At 46.0% G+C, this 20607-nt stretch overlaps 1 protein-coding gene across 4 annotated transcripts in view; it reads right to left on the bottom strand.

Annotated features, from left to right (window-relative positions):
• pard3bb (par-3 family cell polarity regulator beta b) overlaps positions 1 to 20607 on the bottom strand; it is a 157672-nt gene that overhangs the window by 98696 nt on the left and 38369 nt on the right. For all 4 annotated transcript variants that reach the window (XM_049005888.1, XM_049005889.1, XM_049005887.1 and 1 more), the window contains 3 exons: positions 18940 to 19108; positions 10820 to 10923; positions 1952 to 2040 (listed from right to left, as the gene is read on the bottom strand). In XM_049005888.1, coding sequence (XP_048861845.1) covers positions 1952 to 2040; positions 10820 to 10923; positions 18940 to 19108 — 362 coding nt within the window. The remainder of the gene's footprint in view (positions 1 to 1951; positions 2041 to 10819; positions 10924 to 18939; positions 19109 to 20607) is intronic.

Here is a 20607-nt window from a genome sequence, read left to right as displayed (position 1 = left end):
GACAGCTAGGGGGAAGAGTGAGGGGGGACAGCCAGGCAGATAGTGAGGTGTGGGGAGCGACGGGTGACGGTGTGGGGGGAGACCGAGGTGGACAGCGAGCGGGAAGAGCAAGGGGTAGGCATGTGGCACATAGGGAGCTCAGGTGGGTCCATGGCTTCATCCTCAAGAGGGAACAGCTGAAGCAGCAATTCCCATTAATCAAAGGCAGACAATATCAAAGCAGCCACTTGATATGTGGACGGGGAGGGGTGGAGGATGGGGAGAGAGGATTAATTACAAGACCTTAATGAATTTGTACAAATTAACACAAGTGAAATAAATAACCCAAACACCCCCCCCCAAAGGCCCCACCGATTCCTCAAACTTCTCCGCGGCTGGCTTTCCACTTCCGTTTGCCGATCGTTTCAGCAGCTTTGATGGGAAGACGAGCTGAAAAGTGGGTCCCTGGATGCTAGTTTACGGCAGGTGGAGGAGCTGAGGAACACCTCAGATGCCGGTGTCTGCCTGCGGCTCTCAGTGCACCATGGAAATGGGAGAATGGGCATTATTTACCCAGAGTGCTCCTCTCACAGCAATGGCGGTGTGTGACTCAAACAGCAGCAAAAACTGTCATGAATAATCTGCTGAGAACAGCTGACAGTCTTACTACAGTGAACACTACTTAAACTGTGTGTTTACAATTATTACATCACTGAGGGGAATATGCATGGTGCACTATCAAAAACAGGAAAAACGTGATTTGGGGAGAGACTACAACCAGTGCTGGAAGTCACAGAATCTGTACATATCACCCTCACACACAGACACACACACAGAGGCAGAGACAGACAGGGAGAGCACACAAGGATAATGAGCTTGCTGCATCAGACAGCCGCCATGTCCTCATTAGCCCTCCTGGGGTCATGCCACACACTGTCTGCCATCACGCACTGGCACAGGAAACGGCAGCGCTCACAGGCTTGCTGGGGAGAGGGCTGCTGGATCTTAGCATCGCAAGCGTCCGCATTCTCTTTGCAAAATACATTAACCCTGAAAAATGGAGCCTGTGGCCTGGTGCAGGCATGAGAGATGCTGCGGCAATCACCGCCCCAGGATGCCACTGTGCTCTGGCCGACCTGACTTGTCCACACCGTGCCACCTTTACGCAGCAGCCAGTGCCACTCGCTCCATATCTGTGTAAATGCTCAGCAGTAAGTCTGGAGGCCTGTTATTCCGAATGCCCTTCTGCCCAAGCTAAAGCCCTGCATTTTTAACACTGCATCACAGCAGAAACTGTAATTCAGCATCTGGGCGTTCATTATTTTGAAAACCAGTTTGGCCCGTCGGACACGGATCAGAAGCCCAATTCTCAGTGGAGCGGCATTCCCACCACTGGCACCTGTGCATTTCCTCAGTCCAGTTAGCCTCAGAGCCTTATCAGCATCCATGACTGGTGTTTTGATATACTGATTTTTGATATACTGTTTTGAGAAATTTCTTGCATTTTTTGATAAGTCATGTTCCTCATAAGGAAGCATTTTATAGATGTCATCTACATAAGTAGGTGCTTCCGCTTGTAAAACAGAGCCAGTAGCCTGAAACCTGTATTGGGCCGTCCTGTGCGAGCACCAAGTTTGTAGAGATCCGATTCTGTATGCTAGACCAAGCTCTCCATGGGCCAGACTATTCCCTGTGAACTAAAACACAAGAACAAAGACAGAGGCCACATCTAATCCCAGGCCAGCTCATTAAAGCCAAATGCTGATTTATGCACACATTTGTTTGTGTTTCTGACCCGGTTTCCTTCAGCTTTTGTAGTTGTCTAATGAATTCACTTAATATGCAAGTTCACCAAAGCCTTGATCTCCCACTAAAAAGGGGGAAATGCTAATTGTGTTAGCACTATATTGGCTGTAAAAGCCGCAGAAATGATACACAAACACACACAAACATTAATAATGTTTGCTCTTACCCAAAATGGATCTTGCCCATCTTGGAAAACATCTCTGCTCCATGGTTCTCTTCCGTTCCAGTTCGGTCTGTCAGCAAATTCTTCCCCAGCTGTCAGAACACACAGTCCATTCGTCTCTCTCTCCTTTGAAATTTTTTGCATCATGGTTCTGGCAGAATTTTTTATGGAACCAATTACATGGAACCCTCCCGAGTGCGGTCACCTTCCTGACCATCTCCTGCACATTGAGCGTCTTTCCCAAAAGAACGGCATACCATCAATAATAGATAAGTATCCTATCTGTCCTAGGGGGTCCGTCTCCACACCCCCCTCGTGCCCCATGGCCCCCATCACTGTCCTTGACCAAATCTGCTTAAAATGAATCCTGTCAGCCTTCAATAAAATTGCTAAAAAGTTAAATAAAATATGAGAGGAAATTTAAACAAAGATATTGGCAACTCATGAACAACATATTAAATAGAGGAAAAATACAATTATTCTTTTCTGCTTCTTCAGGTCGAGTGAACATCAAAACAATATAGACTGAATAATTCTGACCGGCAAATAATCTTACCTCCCCCCGGATTGTCTCCTTGGGCCCCAGCTAGGATCCAAACCAAACAAAACATTACATTTACAGATTTACAGAGAGTGACCCAGTTTAAGGTGGAAAACCTGATTATCACCAAAGGGCTGTGGGGCTATAGCTGTGAAACACCAGGGGCCCTTTCCTGGTGCAAAATGCTGCTTATCGCTATCATTGTCATCCACTCTTCCTCATGCCCAATAACAGGATATAAGAATTATTACCATCTCCTGAGAGCAGGCTTGAGGCCTAACAATACTTGGACAGTACTGTCCAGAATGAAATACTCTAATATGAAACCACTACTAACAGAAGCTTTCTTGTACGTCATCTGACTTCCTGGTATCTCAGAAATCAGAGTCAGGTGATCACAGTGTTAAGCCTTACTTTTAAGTCACTTAATTTTGTTCTAAATTAACCCCCCTCCCAACAGGTATTTAGAGCTCACTCAACACCATGATGAGCCAGGATTCAGCTGATTTCTTTTTGTCCCTGATGCACTTGCTACATATTCGATGCTAACCAATACAGTCGCTTTATTTTTCATGTCTTGAGCTATTGCCTGCACAGCCCTGATTAACTGCGCACCGGAACGAACCCCCCCCCCCCCCCACCCACCCACCCAAGCCAAATTTCTGCGCGGCCCATAAACATGTCAGATGCTCTTGCTAGCCCAAACAGTTGAAGAGCACCTCACTCCAGGCTTTCATTAGGATGCTTTTTTTGGACCATTATATAAGTTGCCCCCTGAACGACCCAATCACATCCACACCATCATGCACCCTGTCCCAGCAGCAAGTCCATTATACCACAGTCTGGCAAGGAGACGACAGTATTGTCCCATCTTGCTTTACTGTGGATCACTAAAAATGCTGAGAAAATATTAAAGAAACTTCCAGAGAAGGCCAAGTGGCGGAAGATTATTGACAATATCATGAATACATGACTACTGCATTGTACTTCAATGCAAGACAGAAAAGTACCCAATTCCATTACATTTTCAGCATGTTTCTAACAAATGATACTTAAATTAATAATTGTAAATTCTAGGTGCACGTCTTCCCAAAAAAAGGAAGAATAATTAAATGCCAGAATATCCAATGTAGGAGAAAGAAAATTAGCTTGGTAAAGCCATTTAAGTACATAAAAGAAAAAGAGGACTGTATTTATGGTTCATTTATTTTTATGGTAGCATACATTCTAAGATTGCTTTTTGTTTATAAACAAGTACCTAAATTACAACCACATTGCTGTCACACAACTTTGTTATTTTACATAGCCACTAGCTCAAGATAACATTTATACGTGACATTGATGTTTGGCCATATTCTACTGTTAAAAATAAGTTACCCTGTAGCAACCAAATGTCGAAATGGCTGAAAGGTTTTTAACGCACAGGGTCAAAACCAAAAGGGGATATTCTCATTTTTCCCCCTCCTCAATGTAATTATTGTGGTCCAATATGTGCCCAGACCTCCAGCTATTAAGTAAAAAAATGAACTACCTACGTGGATATTTCCTTCCACTTTTACCATTTTCTCCAGGAAAACCATTTCTTTGTTTATCTGGGTCAAGACCAGTCAACTACCTCAAGAGTTACAACCTCTGCTAGTAGCTAATATGATGCAGAAATATTTACTAACGTGTCATTTTCAACACATTATACAACATTCAAAGTATACATTTTAAATGGAGTGGCTCTTTTATGGGCTTTAAGTGCACTTTGGCTTCACTGGGGCTTTGATGAGCATAGTTTCTTTATATAGTGAACAGGTTTTGTTTGAGCAAGCTGTGGCTCTACGAGGAATTAGGTCTTCAGAGACAAACCAATATATAATCAATTACACCAGTAGCCTAAGCTTCATTTAAAGACCAACCTTGGTTAACATAATACAAAGCATAATAATGAATAATACAAATGTTGACTCCATATTAAACATATCACATTTAAAAATCTGTCATTGTCTTAATGATGCAACATCGCCCAATACTTTGTTCAATCTACGTTTTTTGCACATCTGTGCTATCTTGCTCTCATGCAGAAATTACAAATTATGGGAGGTCATTAACCCCATCTTGTTCACTTAGGTGAATCAAGTGCTGATCCAAATGAGCTGCCCACACTATATGACAAGGGAAGAATAAGTGGGACAACCAAAGACAGCATCACCTAGTCCCTCCAGCAGGGGTTAGAGTCATATGCTCACTAAGGCTCACCTCCCCCATCCCAGAACATGCATGGCAGCAATGACAGTGTTAATGCCTATAAACATTGAGATGCTGAGCTACAGGACCTCACAAGGCCCTCTTGGAGATTACAAGTATGCCAGAAGATACAGTGTGGAAAATACATCCATAAAAGTGTTAAAGCAAGTTGACATGTGACACAGAACACATTCACAGTCTAATTAGCAGGATCTGAAGGTCTCCCTGAGGAACACACCATTAATGACCTGAGGTGCAGCAAGAAGATGGTTACATAAATACACAAGCTTAGAAATGACTTAGGCAGGGGAACCATTCAAAATTCTACACACAGGTTGAAGTTGTACAAATAACTTTCCACTAGAATGGTCAAGTGTGAATGCCATCTAACACATTTGCACCATGAAGAAGATACTGATCAAACAGCCAAGTGAAATTCTTAGGGAATATCAAATTTGTGTTCCTTCAGTAACCCCTAGGCAAAAGCAGAAAATTACTGAATTTTAGATGCAGGGGTACTCTGGTAATCTTTGGACTTTCTTATTGTGATGTAGATAATGTTTTCTTCAACAGTCGAAACTATCAGAGAGCTAGTAGGGTCAAGCCTGTTGGGGATCGGAGGTTGTGTGGTACCCGCTGCATGGCTGGGTCCCAGTTTGAGACAGCCCATCTGGGTGGGAGAATGGAACGTCTCGTCTCTCTAGATGACCATTATCCTCTGCTGTCGGGGGACCTTTGTAAAATCCGCATTTCAGTGGCAGCACTCTGAGGCATGTAGGTCAGGGAGTGACCAGATCTCTGTAGATTGGTACATCAATTTTTGGTCTGGTTGTCATACTGAGGGAGTAGCTATTGCTGTGGCGGCTCGGCTCCTGACGATGGTGCCCGATGTCACTTGTTTTAATGAGCAGTGCCCAGTTTGACAATTCTGGCCACAGACTTGTTGTTGCTACTTTAAAGATTCAACTTAGATCTATAGTCTATGATGAACTAGGACTGAACTTCGCTAGACTCCAAGATCAAGCTGCTTCGGATGAGTGTTTGCAGATTTGGGTGCGACCATAGGAGTTTATAGCTATTGAAAAGAACAGGGGCTAAGTTTGAAATTTTTTGAAGGAAGTTTGGCATTGGGGCTAGGCTTAAAATATATGGGGCTATAGCCCCAAGTAATCAGCCCTAACGACACCCATCGGTGCAACAGCTGACTCTAATGTGATGTTAGACAAGATCATGACAAGACCCTGAAGGTTGCCGAGTTGTGTTGGTGTTGCCGGTGTTTCCAGAAGGAAGTGTTTCATCTCGCAGGGCACCCTGGATATAATCAAGAGGAATCACAGCGCACAACTTGGTGGCAACTCCAGTCTGAACCAGGAACTGAGAAGGACGGCTGTGAGAGCTCTAAGGGCAGATAAGGAGGTGTTTCTTAGAGGAATGTGTGAGCAGGCGACACACCATCTGTGGTCTAGTGACCAACATCCTGCTTACAGAGGAATCGAAGCACTACAAACATCTGAATCTGTTCCCTGGAGACTTGTAGTCAGGAACAGTCCTGGTCTTGCTATAAGGCTGTTAGACATGGGCACCATCCAGTGAGCTGAGATGAAGACTAGACTCCTTCAGTATTGGGTCTCTTCGAGAGAATCCTTGGGTACTGATGGTCTGACTTTGTGTTGAACGAGTGGGTGCTAGAGGAGTCCTGAATGAGGCACATTACCTGCATTGTGAGGGAGCGTCAGTTACGGCACTATGGCGGTGTTTCGCTGAGGGTGATCCGGCTCACAGGATCCTCATTGCTGAGGACCCGTGCAGCTGGACCAGGTCAAGGAGACACCCACACAGCACCTGGCTAAGATGGATAGATGGCCATTTCCAGAGGGTGGGACTGGACCACGTGTCTGCCTGGAGGGTTGCCAGCCTGGATCCCGAGGCGTTTCATCATGTGGTAGGTGCAGCAATGACCCAGATCAGTGCGTGCTCCCCAACCTGACCTGACCTGTGATGTTCAGTGGGATTCAGACACCCAACTGTCACCATGTGATACAGCAGCTGACCCAAATCATTTGAAGATGCTCTCACACTGACCCCACTATATATCTGGCCGACTAAAACGTCTTCAACAGTATGGGCAATCAAATCAGAACAGTTAGAGCTGACTGGTGACATCTGCAGATTTAGTCACTCCATCCACTGCATAAAATCTCCTTTACATTGCTTTCAAAGCCATTCATTCATTAACATTTGCCTGTCTGTTAATTCAGAGATCAATGACAAAGAGCACACTATCATGCACAATAAAAGCTTTCATTCAATGCCACGTCTGAGAATTACATTTTCACTCTGGTTTGCTTTTACTAAGATTTTTTTCTGATGTCAACACTGACAAAGTACTACAGAGCTCTTTACATACCACTTTCGAAGTGTTTAAGAAACAAGAATGTCAAGATACTCAAGCTTGAAATGGCAGCTGTTTAAAAAACAAAAAAGGATTTATTAGCACTTCACAGACAATATATAGCATTAAGCTCTCACAGATTACAGCTAACCACTGCCTCATCTGTAGCACCACTGCCAAGAATGGAGGAGCCATTGCAATACTTTGAGGATAAAAAAAATTCTTCTTCAGGTCCAAAACCCAAAAAGACCTTATTTCTTCCCAGGGCCCACTGATCACAGTGCAAATGGTTGAGGTAACTGTGGGGGAGAACCAGTGGCCTCTCCAAGTAACTGATGGCAGATAATTTGCTGGGATGAATGGGCAGGAGACTGTACAAAGAAAGCAAGAAGGAACCACTATACACGGGCTGGGGTAATGTAAACGTGCGGCTGGCCAGTGTCCAGACCAGTGAGAAATGTGTGCAGTCTCAACACAGATCTTCTTTAACAACCCTTCTTTACGTTTGCTCAAAAGGTGCCACAAAACAACTCATGCAAGCCCTTTCTGAGTTTCCGCAAACTGATCTAGTGTAAGCCGGATGGAAGGGCCCATTAGAAAGGTCACACATGCAGTCACACTGTCACACACATGGCTCCACCCCCCACGTGTGATACCTGCCAGTTTAATTAGCCCCAGTTGAATTTTCAGAGTGCTCAAGAAAGGCATTTTAATTAGAGATGTTTGAGAAAGCAGCCACTGAACTACAGTTACTGTGTAACTGTAACTGGTACTGTGTTCTTCTTTGCGATTAATATGACAGCATCTCTGCGTGAGAAATGGGCTTCCCCCCACCCCACCAGGCTGAAGCACAATAAGAGAGTGCATGTGTGGTCTGCCTTACCCTAAGTAGTGTGTAAATGGCACAAAATGTACACTTTGAGTGCTGCCTTTCAATGTCTATGGATTACAGTTAAAAAAGCAAGTCTGATGATGATAACACTGGAACAGCACCGTATGTATGCAGAGTCACAGCATAACTGGACGACAGAGTCACTATAGAGAAGTGCTGGGTTAGAAGCCAAGCATTAGAAAGACAGTAAAAGTGTAAGAATTCATGCTTTGGGTAAATTTGGTCGCTAAGTAAGTAAGTAAATACCACCCAAGAAAAAGTCACACTTTCAAAGCACAATTCAAGTATACAAAGCAAACAAATATCCTTCTCCGGAGAAACACCTACAGAGCTCTGCTAAATCTCACAAACATGGCTGACATTAGCTCCACACTGCGGCCTGACCTGTGGTTCAACAAGTCGGGCATTACCCAGCAACACCATCTCCACTGGGGGCACAAGTCCTCTAGTCTAGATTTGTACCTAGCTATGTCTACAGAATGACCACCTAGGGCCCAATCAGATGACCACAGGGGCCCAATCAAAGGCCATAAACTCCCACTGCTCTGGTTCAGACCAAACAACAACAACATTATTCCTCAAGAGATTAATCTAGTACCACAGAAATGCTTTTAATTGGCCTTGAAGGTGCGAAAGGGATTAACTATAATAAGAACAGAATGGAAAAAATAGCCAAAGGAAAAAATAACTGTGCAGAGCAAACAATCAGAATAGTAATAAAACATCATTCTGAAAATGACCAAGTTATGATATTCATCAAGATACATTTACGTTTCTCTGCTCTCAGCTTCTACATATTTGTTAAGGCAAGATCACTTCCACTGCTAACAAAATACAAATGCACCCACATGCTGCAAATTAATGCTGAGGAGTCTTTAATATATTTATCACAAAACATGATGAAAGTGGATGATTAACAGTCTCGTCTTTGTACATGATCAGTTAAGACGTTCATGATTTAAAGCTGTCATGTAGTCTATTTTCTTAACTCCACGTGGGGGAACGTCAAATCTTGCCAACGAGTCATTTGAGTCATTAGAAATTATTCATATATTCAAAGAAAAACTGCCTGAAAAAATCATTTTAATTCACCATACATCATTTAAATTTCTAGGCTTAGGCCGCGGAAACCACATGAAAGAGGAGCAGAAGAGAATCCAAGGCAGAAACTGTGATCAGACACCTGACTAAAACATGAGCGATACCACATCCTACTGCTCAGCCCCGGGGGCCACCCCTCACACCACCGGGGACGTTAGAGAGCCATCAAGCCAGAATACAGAGCACCTTCTTCATTAATCAGCAAAGTGTGTGTTTGTCTGGGACAGGGAGCAGGTCAGCCAGGCGTCACAGGCATTTAAAGCACGCCGGACAATCGGCCCAAAAACGAGGTAAAAACAGGGAGGCACTAAGCGACATGCAGGCCTCAGACACGACCGAGAGGGAAGGTCGCAGCTGTGAGGAGCCTGGAGACAATAAGCAGACAGCAAAACAAGCACTCTTAGAATGAGCAATGAATTGACAAACAAGCAGGGGGCAGGGGCCTGGGGAGGGGGGGTGGCTGCGTAGGGGTGACATGACCTCAGATGCTTTTGAGAAGTATTCTGTATCTGAGGCCTTCTTCACAGAACCTTCCTCACAGTTTCCTGGAGAAATGCCCCAGGCTGCATATGTAAATCAATATAGAACATTACTGGGCTGGCCACTCTAGACTAAAGCAGTACTGGCCCAGCAGACAGATAGCAGCCTGCTATGTTCAAAGCTCAAAGGGAAGCCGTGCCTATCATGTACTGCACCCGCTCAGAGGCACTGGTCACCGTCACCCGACACCCACAGGATGTGTCCATTTGGCTCCGCCTCCAAATCAAGCAAAGGCAGCATTAATCAAACCCCATTCAACAACAATGAAAGATCACAGCAAAGGAAACTGACAGTATTTAACTATCAAGACACCTTTTTTTAAAAAAAAAAAAAATAAATAATTTAATTGCCATTTGCAAAAGTACAGATACAGGTACATTGCAATGCTTCTCTGACTCGCTCAAGGGCCCACAGACATGTGACTGTTCTGCTGAGGCCGGGACTCGAACCAGTGACCTTCTGATATCAGGCACAGACGCTTATGGAAGCTGTTACAGAAATCCTGCTCATCCTTAAAACATCTGATAATACATATGCAGCTGCTCATGTGACACAAGTAAAACCCGCCATATATGAAAAAGTGTGAAGGATGTCTGGGAGAAACCCGAGACACACATTGGCCTCCAATGGCATAGAGAACATACCTCCTTACCTGCCCATCACGACTCCTGTCAGAGGAGTGCAGGAACCTGCACACTAGCGCATTCTCATTCAGACAGGTATGAGGCTGAACACCGGCCGGGTGCATTAGGTACATTAACGCAGCTCCTCTTAACACACTGAACGTAACAAATGAAAAAAAAAAAACCAGCCCACAAAGAGCAGAGTGGTCATCATAAGAGACTCCATCTGTTACCAGCCAGTCCATTAACCAGGACAGAGAGAGAAAACACGCTGTCTACAGAGAAAAATGAAGGCGCACGCGCTGTGAGCTTCAGTAAATACAAGCTGACACCTCCACGTACCAGTAAGGGACTGGTGATCTCTCACTAACGGACAGCTCTATTTGTTAAGCGTCTGTACGCCAACAGACTGTGAAGGGTGGCAGGCCGCTTCCTGCATGTGGGACACAGCGAGCCCCCTAGAAGGCAGGGGCAGGTATCTTCCCTCATTCCCACTCTCTGCCCCCCCCCACCCCCACCATCTCTGTCCCCCTCATCACTACGTGCTCACCGGGGGCGAGGGCCTTCCATCCAGATCCTCCAGCTGTGAGGGCCCTGCTTCAATCGTGGGGCCAATGGCCGACTCACTGCTGCTCCTCACCATGAGCGGGGTATCTGTGGAGGGGGGGGGGGGGGGGAGCAGAAATACAAAAGGTCAGAAGGTAAAAGCAATTTCTTTCCATTGTCCATAGTTAAGTCTATAGATTATGTCAAGGGGAAGTACTTTGAACAACAGACTAAGAATTACAGGTGAATGGCTGTTATTTTCTCTTATTCTTAATGTCACAGTGAGCCAGAGATGACCTTAATGTTTATTATTATTATTATTACTACATTACAGAAGCATATGGTCTGTTATAATGCAAGTGTTCTTCCTTCCATCCAGAGAAAAGCACATAAATGAAAGGGTCGCTGGTGTGGTGTGTGGTCCCAATGGGCGCCACGCTTGCAGATCCCTCACCCGCCCTGTCTGCCTCCCCATGGAGTGCTGCAGCACTGAACACCCCCAATCCAGCAAAATACTCAACATCAAAGAGGCAGGAGTGTAGCAAGGCGCGCTGAGGAACAGAGCCACTCAACATCAGACAGCCAGCCGGGCGGGCGGGCAGAGAGTGCAGGCTCTGGCGTACAGGCCACCAGAGGCTGGGCATTAGGGCAGAACCCTTCCATAGCATCGGCTCATGAGTGAGCATTAGGGCAGAACCCATCCATGGGCCCCAGCTAGAGGCTGGGCATTACGGCAGAACCCCTCCATGGCATTGGCTCAGGGCTGGGCATTAGGGCAGAACCCTTCCATAGCATCGGCTCATGAGAGAGCATAAGGGCAGAACCCGTCCATGGGCCCCAGCTAGGGGCTGGACATTAGGGCAGAACCCCTGCATGGCATTGGCTCAGGGCTGGACATTAGGGCAGAACCCCTCCATGGCATTGGCTCAGGGCTGGACATTAGGGCAGAACCCCTCCATGGCATTGGCTCAGGGCTGGACATTAGGGCAGAACCCCTCCATGGCATTGGCTCAGGGCTGGACATTAGGGCAGAACCCCTCCATGGCATTGGCTCAGGGCTGGGCATTAGGGCAGAACCCCTGCATGGCACCATCTCAGGGTTGGGTATTATATCAGAATCCTTCCATGGGCCCCAGCTAGGGGCTGGGCATTACGGCAGAACCCCACTAGGGGCAGACAAACTTAAGAGGAACAAAGTCAGATATGCAAAACCAGCTCCGGACAAAAAGGCTACACTACAGAAAAAGGTGTCTCTGCCATTATGTTCAAAGGTCTGCCCATCAGCAAGTCAGGCAAGCTGTTTAAAAATTAAAAACAAAAGCAGAGAACAAACACCAGAGCTGTGCCAGACTGGAAAACACAAACAGTAAGTGTTTACTGTGATACACATTCGCTCAACAAAAGGTACGACAGTAAAACGAAACCTGCAGCTCATACCAATCTAAAGGGGCCTGCTTTTTGTTTATGTGGTGATTGGATTCTAACTTACACAGAATATTTACACAGATTCACAGGAACATGAAGGCACATATTTCTGATACCAAACATAAAGCTGTAGAACATACTATACTATATTACGGACAGTTCTCATATTAAAATAATTTTTCTTTTGCTTCTGTTCTTTCCAGAAGGGCAGAAGAAGCAGCCACCATCTATCACTCTCTTGGGCTATAATAGGTAGAATGGCCCCCCCAGTTAACACAGGTCCAGTTACTGACCAGGTATGCCAGCACACACTCAGATGGGCTGGCTCCAGGACTTACTAGCCAATGACACAAACACCTCCCAAAGTAGAAAAAAAAGTTAGTCTGACGGCTTCAGGCTGTAATAAATGCCCTTTAACTCATAACTAATTACTCTGGTGATCTCACTAATAAACAGACTCCAGGAATTTGGTCCAGGTCCTGCAGCATTGCAAAGTGCACAAGTTTTGCATTTTCCCTTAATTGTTTTATTAAAGTCAAGTCACCTCACCTGGTGTTTAAGCTATGAAACAGGTAAAAAATTAAAATATATTTCCCAAAATCTACAGGGCTGTAGTTTTCAAGGACCGAGGTTGGCCAGTGGTATACTATAGAATGTATACTATAGTTAATAGCCCATAAAAATGGTGTTTAAATTTCATGAACACTACAGAGGAGCTAAATGCATATATATGGTTTTTCTTAGACAACATGAAAGCATTGCTTAACAGTAACATGTGAAAACACTCAACTTCTATCAAACTTAAGAAGCACAGACTATATAAAAAAGCTTTTAGCTGAAAACACTCATGACCTGAATCGTTTGACCTTTGGCTAGTCTTATGTCATACACACACACACACACACACACACACACACACACACACACACCTTTTGTCTTATATCAGTTCTGACAGCCAGTGATGTGAACTGTACATGGGACTGCAGAAACATGCCTAGACTGTAGCCATTAAAAGGCTTCAAAGGGCCACATCCCATCTTAAAAGCAACCCAGTATACCAATATAGAAGAGCTTTTAGCATTGCTTTTAAATCTTATACACCATTTACCAGTTCAATATGAAAACTATATATAAATCAGCTTCCATCATTTATTCTCCCCCCTCTGCTTGAACAACATTTCCATTTGAATTTGACGCCGTTAAACGAAGCCAACACTGAAATAACATACCTGCACAGCATTACAGTTCTTGGAGCAAAGTGTAGGCAGTAATGGAATGAACGCCACTGACCGGTGACACTGAGCCCAGCCTCTTCACGCTTGTGGGGTGATGCGTGGCACAGTGGGTTAGCACTCTGTGGTCGTTAGCAGAATGTCACCGCAAGGCCCTTAACCCCCAGTTCCTCCAGGGACCGCCTGACCCTGCTCCTCAATTGTACATCACTTTGGGTAAAAGTGTCTGCTTTGAAGAAGACACAGGTGATGCTAAGCAGGCAAGCAGAGGTCACGTGTTTCCCACATGCATACACTCCTCCTTCGCTGAGCCGCCATATTCGCAGCCCCTCTTTATCGTACTCTTCCACGTTCCGATTTAAGCTCTGCGGCCCACCTACACAGCTGCCGGTATGCCGGGTCATCGTCACAGATCGAACTCCACTCAGTGAGGTCAATGGGGAAAGGGTGCCTGTGACACGCAGGATTTAGTGTCCTACTTTAACTACCCTCCCTGGGGAGTCACTATTAAAACCAACACAAAAGCACAAAGTGGGTGGGTGGGGGGGGGGGCTCCCCACCTCCTACATTCCACAGCCTCACAATGACACACGTACATTAGTATTCGTCAGCCGCAAAGCACATCTTAATTACTGACCTGAGAACTAAAGAACATAACACATAATTACAGAGCAGGTCAGTAATTAATTATGCAGCTGAATATAAACTGCCTGCAGTTAGTTAAAACTGAAAATAGCACACGCACTTCACAACATTCCCATTGACATAAATATAGCACTGTAAAAATAGGAGATTGAAGCAGATGACTAAACGTTCTGAAGTCGTCTGAGTGTCAGAGTGAAGGAGAGGCTGACAGGCACACTGCAGCGCAAGACCGCAGCTTGCTGTGGGCCTGCAGAGCTATGTAGCGTCTGCCCCAGGCCTGCAGAGGTTAGCAGTTAAGCAAACTGGAGAAACTGCTGCATTAGTAAACACAGCTGGGAGTAGCAGACCCTTCCTTACGGGTCAGGTGACAAGATGCAGCTGGAACAGAATGCGACCTTCCAACCCCGTGTTATTTCATAGGGCAGGATGGCGGAGGTTGCTGCTCCTAAACCTGAGCACTTAAGCCCACACCCTGCTACACTGCTAACGGCACAACCGCTGCAACTGCTCACACACTCCACTGCCTGCAAGTGGCGATGCTATACGTCTCCTGCAATCCCCAGGACGCGGGAGACTGTCTGTAAACACTGCCTGATGAAATATCTCTGCTAGAAATGCTCGAGAAGAGGCGTTTAGTGGGTTTTCGCTACATCCCTGCTCTATGCTCACCTGACTTCAGTCCTGAAATCTGTTCACATTTATGTTTTGTCAGGGTTTAGGGAAGAACTTCTCAATCCCCCTGTCGGAACGCAGCTGCCACAGCCTCTGCGCTTCTGAACAGAAGGTTACCAGTTCAAGGCCCAGCCTCAGCAGCACAGTCACACATCCTTGGGTCCGAAGCAAGACCCTTAACCTCCAAGTCTGGGGCAATGCGCACTGGCTGACCATGTGTCGAGACACTGCGCACTGGCTGACCATGTGTCGAGACACTGCGCACTGGCTGACCATGTGTCGAGACACTGCGCACTGGCTGACCATGTGTCGAGACACTGCGCACTGGCTGACCATGAGTTGAGACACTGCGCACTGGCTGACCATGAGTTGAGACACTGTGCACTGGCTGACCATGTGTTGAGACCCCGAAGTCTGCTGGCACCTGCAAGTGTGTCGCATGACGAGTAATGTAGGGTACAGTGAAAAGAGAATTTCCTCACAGGGATCAATGAAGTATCACTATTCTATCAGTATCAGGTATTTTATCCTAAATCCTGCTGAAGCGGCTGCAGCTCGGGTCCCAGCATCCAACTAGCTGTATGGTTGGAACCCTCAGCACTATGGGCTACTGAGACTTGAACAGACTGGGTCAAAACTGCCAGACAGTCCCATCTCCTAGAGCATCAGCCTCTCCAAAGAACACACTCAGTGACACAGGTAACAAGGCAGACCCTTCCACCTCTGCCGTGACTTAGTGCGCATGGCTAGCAATAGCTAACTAATCGCCAGGTGATAAGACATTATTATAAGTCGTACAGAGTGAGGAAAATTATCCGATGGGTAAAACGTACTAATCGCTAACCGCTTCCCTTCCCAAGTACAGAAAGGAGGCTATATAATCTATCAATTCAGTTCACAGTCCACATCAGATATTACCAGACATATTATCTAGCTACACAGAGGAGGCAGAATGTGGGGCTGGATCTCCCTCACATCAGCCATCAATGCAAAAGAGGCTAAGTCCAGGGATTTCACAGGTCACCTCATACCTAAATGAAGGCGGATAAGGGGCACTGGCCGGGGTCACACTCTCATTTAAAAGAAACCATTCTTCCTCTGGTCATGAGTGCCTGGACAATGGGCATCCGCTGAAAACACAGAGGAAATCCACTTATGTTAGAGGCAAAGCATGGATGTTGGGGTGTTGTGGAGAGGAACCCAAAGGGCTTTAGATTATAAAAAGAGGTTGGACCGCACCTCAGATTGGCCGACTGAAGGCGCTGAGAGCTGGATGCTGGTGTATTCAGCTGGACTAGAGGTTCAGATGGAAGCTGTGTTGGGTCACCAACAAAGGTCACTAGGCTGGGTTCTTGAGGGGGGGGGGGGGGGGGGGGTCAGAGGATTTCAGATGACTGGCAGGATTCTTGGTGTCCATGACCCCTCAGCACAGCAGTGACTCATGCTGTGTCACTGTCGGAAGAGTGCGTTCAGCACACCTTCATCTGGTGTCCTGGACCACTTTTCATTCTGCACACACAAAACCACTCACTCCAAACCATGCACATATTTTCCCAGCAACAAAACTGTACAGCTAGCTCCAAATGACTACCAAGATTGAGGCACCAACAATAGGGGCGTTACAATAGCGACGATTCCAGCTTTCCTTGCTCACCCGCTCACTCCCTCACTTGCTCGCTCTCTGCATGTCCCCCCTCCTTCTCCTGGTTCTCACCACCCCTTGTCTGCCTCACAGATGGTGAAAAACCAGATGGATGACAAACTGCTTATTTACCACCATGGCAAATGGAAAGGGAAAAGTTTACTCTGCAAACTGACACCTCCGCCCTGATGGATAAATTAAGGAACACGAGCTGCTCCAGCGAGCGCCAGGCCCGAGCGTAAATCTCCTCGTCGAGCATACGCATTACGAACCGAGCTACACACTGCCCCAGGTTCTCAAACAAAGCACTTTAAAAGTGGGGTGTGTCAGTGTCTCCACACAGCTATGGACGGATTGCTGCTCCCCAAATGGACCTCTCCATTCCTGACACACAAGCAAACCCATGCTGGGGCTTCCCCCATCTAGTGAGACACACTGGAGGCAGTAAATGAGAGACACATGTTCAAGACACAGTTTCCCTGAAGTGCATTATGGGTAAGAAGGCTCTCTATTAACTCTTTACTACCACAGACGCACAGAACAACCAATAGCGTGATGTTACTTGGTCTGCAGGCTTCTGACAAATGTCATATTTGTTTCCATATTACTCACAAGGGGGGAATAACAGTTCTACTAAAATGAGGATGGTTTGGAACCGACAGAATAAAAATATAAAACCTTATTTTAGTGGAGCTGGGAACTGCCAAAAGCACAAAGCGAGCCTTCCACAGCTCAAGTGATTAAGCACAGTCAACTGTTTACATGGCGAGGAAGCGCACGCATTGGCAAGGGAACTGACAGAACAAGCGTGCACACGCAGACACTGTCACCGCACCTCATGTTTATAATGGCGGAGCACAAATTTAAAATAGATCTGGCAAATTCAGCTTAAACTGAGTCAAGTTTCACCTCAGGGCTGCTGATAGACTGCTTGGTGCAGCACACAGTGTAAGAGATCTATCTGCTAAAGAGAAAAACAAGAGCAGGCAAACGTGACATTTTGCCGGTGTGAGGCATGAAGGCAGCCCCAGAAACCTCAAGCCAGATCATTTACTAGCCTCAGTCAGGCGAGTTACATGTTTATTTCCATCCGGGCTGACGGCAGCTATAGATAGTAGGTCACAGCATGGTAATGTGGGGTTTACTAACAGAGCGGGTGCGCTGCTTTCTGAGCAGAGCATACGACACTGAATGTGAGCTCCAAACTCCTCCAGCTCCGCCTTGTTAAAAGAGAAGCACCCGGCCAACAAGGGAGAACCCAAATAAAGAATAAAGGGCACCTTCTGCCACTAACGACACTGCGCGGCTGAAAGGGGCGACAGAGAACAGCAGGGGGAGCCACTACGTTGACGGCCTGAGCTCAAGGTTTGCCCACCTGCTTGCTGTACTCACTTTAGGCAACAGCTGTATTCCAAACTATTGTTTCGCCAAAAAACACATAGATGTCAAAGTTCAGTCAGACTAGAAGAGTCGCCAGCAGTGAAGAATCCAAAGGCAGAAAGTGACACACTTAGCAAGCACTTCATACAAACTGCTGAAGCATTTAGCCGCACATCAAGGCTAAAAAAAAAAGACGGAAGTGGGTCCAGGAAAGCAAGCAGCAACAGAAACATATGCTGGCATAATGTCCAGGGTGCCATGAAATTTCTGGCATCGCAGCCTGGTAAATCCCTAAGGAAACAAGCCTCCTGTATTGTCAGTATCAGCGGTGGCTACAAGGATTTGCCAAAACAGATGGGAATAATATTAACGGCTGTGTACTGGGAAAAGGATTTCACCTACGATGGAGAGTTCCAAGAAGAGAGGGGGAAATCTTGTGTAAGTCAAATACAAGCAAGTTACACTCAACCATTTGAAAAATGAGCTGATGCTTTTGCAGTGTGCGCTTCGGGGGGGAGGGGGGCGGGGGGGGGTCAATTACAAAAGACATCAACATGATGCAGAAGAACCAGGAAAAAAAAAAGACTGCGGGGGGGGGGGGGGGGGGTGTCGAAACCAATAGCAAATCACATTACTCTCAAGACATGCCAGGAATGAGGAACAGGTGGGGGGAAGTGACAATGTGAACCACCTGACTCAGGGTCCCAAGATGCATGGCAACACAGCCCCTTCTATACAGTTAACAATCACTTTAAAATATCCCCCTTTTTCCCTTGACATATGCAAGCAAGCTGTTGATGTGTGTTAGGTTTCAATCCATTTCCAAAGAAAGCTCTGGTATAAGACACCAGCTGTGTAAACATTAAAACAGATTAGTGCGCATAAAAACTGCAAATAAGCAAAAAATAGGAAAGCTTAAAACACAGGCTATGGAACTTGCATAGACATCCAGAACATCAACACTTTATTGCACATGCCAGACAGCCCCAACACAACTGCAAAGTCCCAAATCTGGCATTATCTTTTACTGTTTTTTTTTGCAGATGTGCTGCTTCTCCTGTAATGACAGCTCTGTTTGACCCTCTGTAGTCCCATGTCTAGATGGCACTTAGCTTTGTCTCTACTTACTGGACATGAGGACAGATGAGTTGACTTCAATCTCGCCTCCTTTGATTGGCTTGAAGCCCGGCAGCTCGGAGGCGTAGGGTTCTGGGCTGGGGTGGCCCGTCATACTGCTGCCCCCGGGGCTCACGGTCCTCCCCAGCAGGGCCTCCTGCTCCTCGTACACGGCGATCAGCTGGAAGACACGTCAAACAAGGTAAGTTTTGGACTGCATGATAAAGCAAAGGCAAGCGTCTTTCATAACGTAAGCTGACTAGACAATTAATTACAAGTGTAGAAGCACTGAGTGCCCTCCTTAACATGTCACTGGGTCAAAGCAGTGGTCCACTGGTCAGAGCCACCTGTACAGCCACCTGAAAGAGCTTTTGATCTGCCTGATGCACCAGCCTTTGATCCTGCATTGTTTTCAGCAGCTGCATCAACTACAACCACAGCAGAAAGGATCTGGCTTCAAATTGTGCATCCAAACATCCCACGTACACACCCAGTGTGCGTAAAATTAACAAAAATATACAAGGACAAAGTTACACAACACAATCACATAAATGGATGAACCACTGCAAGCCTATTTTTTGCCCATTTAGACATTTTTGCTTTTTAATCTGAAAATCATTAAAAAGGGAGGCCTTGTTAATGGAATAAGAGGGTTCTTTCTAACCGAAACCGAAGACTCAAGTGCTCCGAGCACCTGCAAGTACAGGGGCCCGCTCCACAAAGGGCAGAGAGAGAGAGAGGAGGGGAGCTCGGCACACTCGCCGCTAATGGAGCGGCCACACAATGAAGCAGCACTTCATTAGCAGAAGCTGCTCCATCTTCATGTAGAGCCCATCCGGTCTTCCCACACACTGACAGCCTGACAAGGAGCAGCGCCTGTGTGTGCCTCTGCATATTAGGCCTCTGTGCCTGTGATAGGAATGAGGCCGGTTCCAATCCTGTGGTCGACTGAGTAGTTAACCCTCTGGGGTCAAGTGCATCGTAGGTGATGCAGCGCATTTTTCGCGCCTATTTCAATTTATATTCAAATCTGTGTTTTATCCTTGAAATCTGTGTGCAGATTCATGAAAAAAAAACGCTGACTAAATTCTTTTCAAAACGTCCATTGTTGGACGTATTAAAGTTTTTAAAATCAGGCTAAATCAGCAAAAAAGTAAACCATGTGACCTTTGTTTTACCAGCGTCGGGGGCATGTAGTGCCACCCTCACCTTGAAGATCGCTATTCGCATTCTAAATAGCCGCATTTCCACGTATTCAAGCTGCATTCACATGGTAATTTGGTGAACAACACAAACGGTGAAACACGATCCAGACACATCCCCATCAGCGCCATGAAAGGGGGGGGGGATGTGGCCAGGTGTGAATGGCTCATGCATACACATGGAAGGTCCTACATATTCAATGGAAGGAGCCCAGAAATAGTGACATGAGTTTGTTTTTTCTTATTTATTTATCCAACTGAATGTTCCAACTACACCATTTAGTCATCTTCATGTAGCCAAGACTTTGGTGATCAGATATCTGGGATCGAAACAAACTTCCACCATTGTTTACTATGTACTTTTATAATGCTTCTGCAAGTGTTCCAAACGGCATTTTGCAATGTCTATACTTTGATGTCAAATTACAAGCTTAACATAAATCTGACATATTTACAATATACATTAAAATTGAGTGTA

The sequence above is a fragment of the Brienomyrus brachyistius genome, chromosome 1 (genome assembly GCF_023856365.1).
Source record: "Brienomyrus brachyistius isolate T26 chromosome 1, BBRACH_0.4, whole genome shotgun sequence".
Taxonomy (NCBI): Eukaryota; Metazoa; Chordata; class Actinopteri; order Osteoglossiformes; family Mormyridae; genus Brienomyrus; species Brienomyrus brachyistius.
The sequence above is the reverse complement of the archived record's forward strand: the minus strand, read 5'-3'. Positions and strand labels throughout refer to the sequence as shown.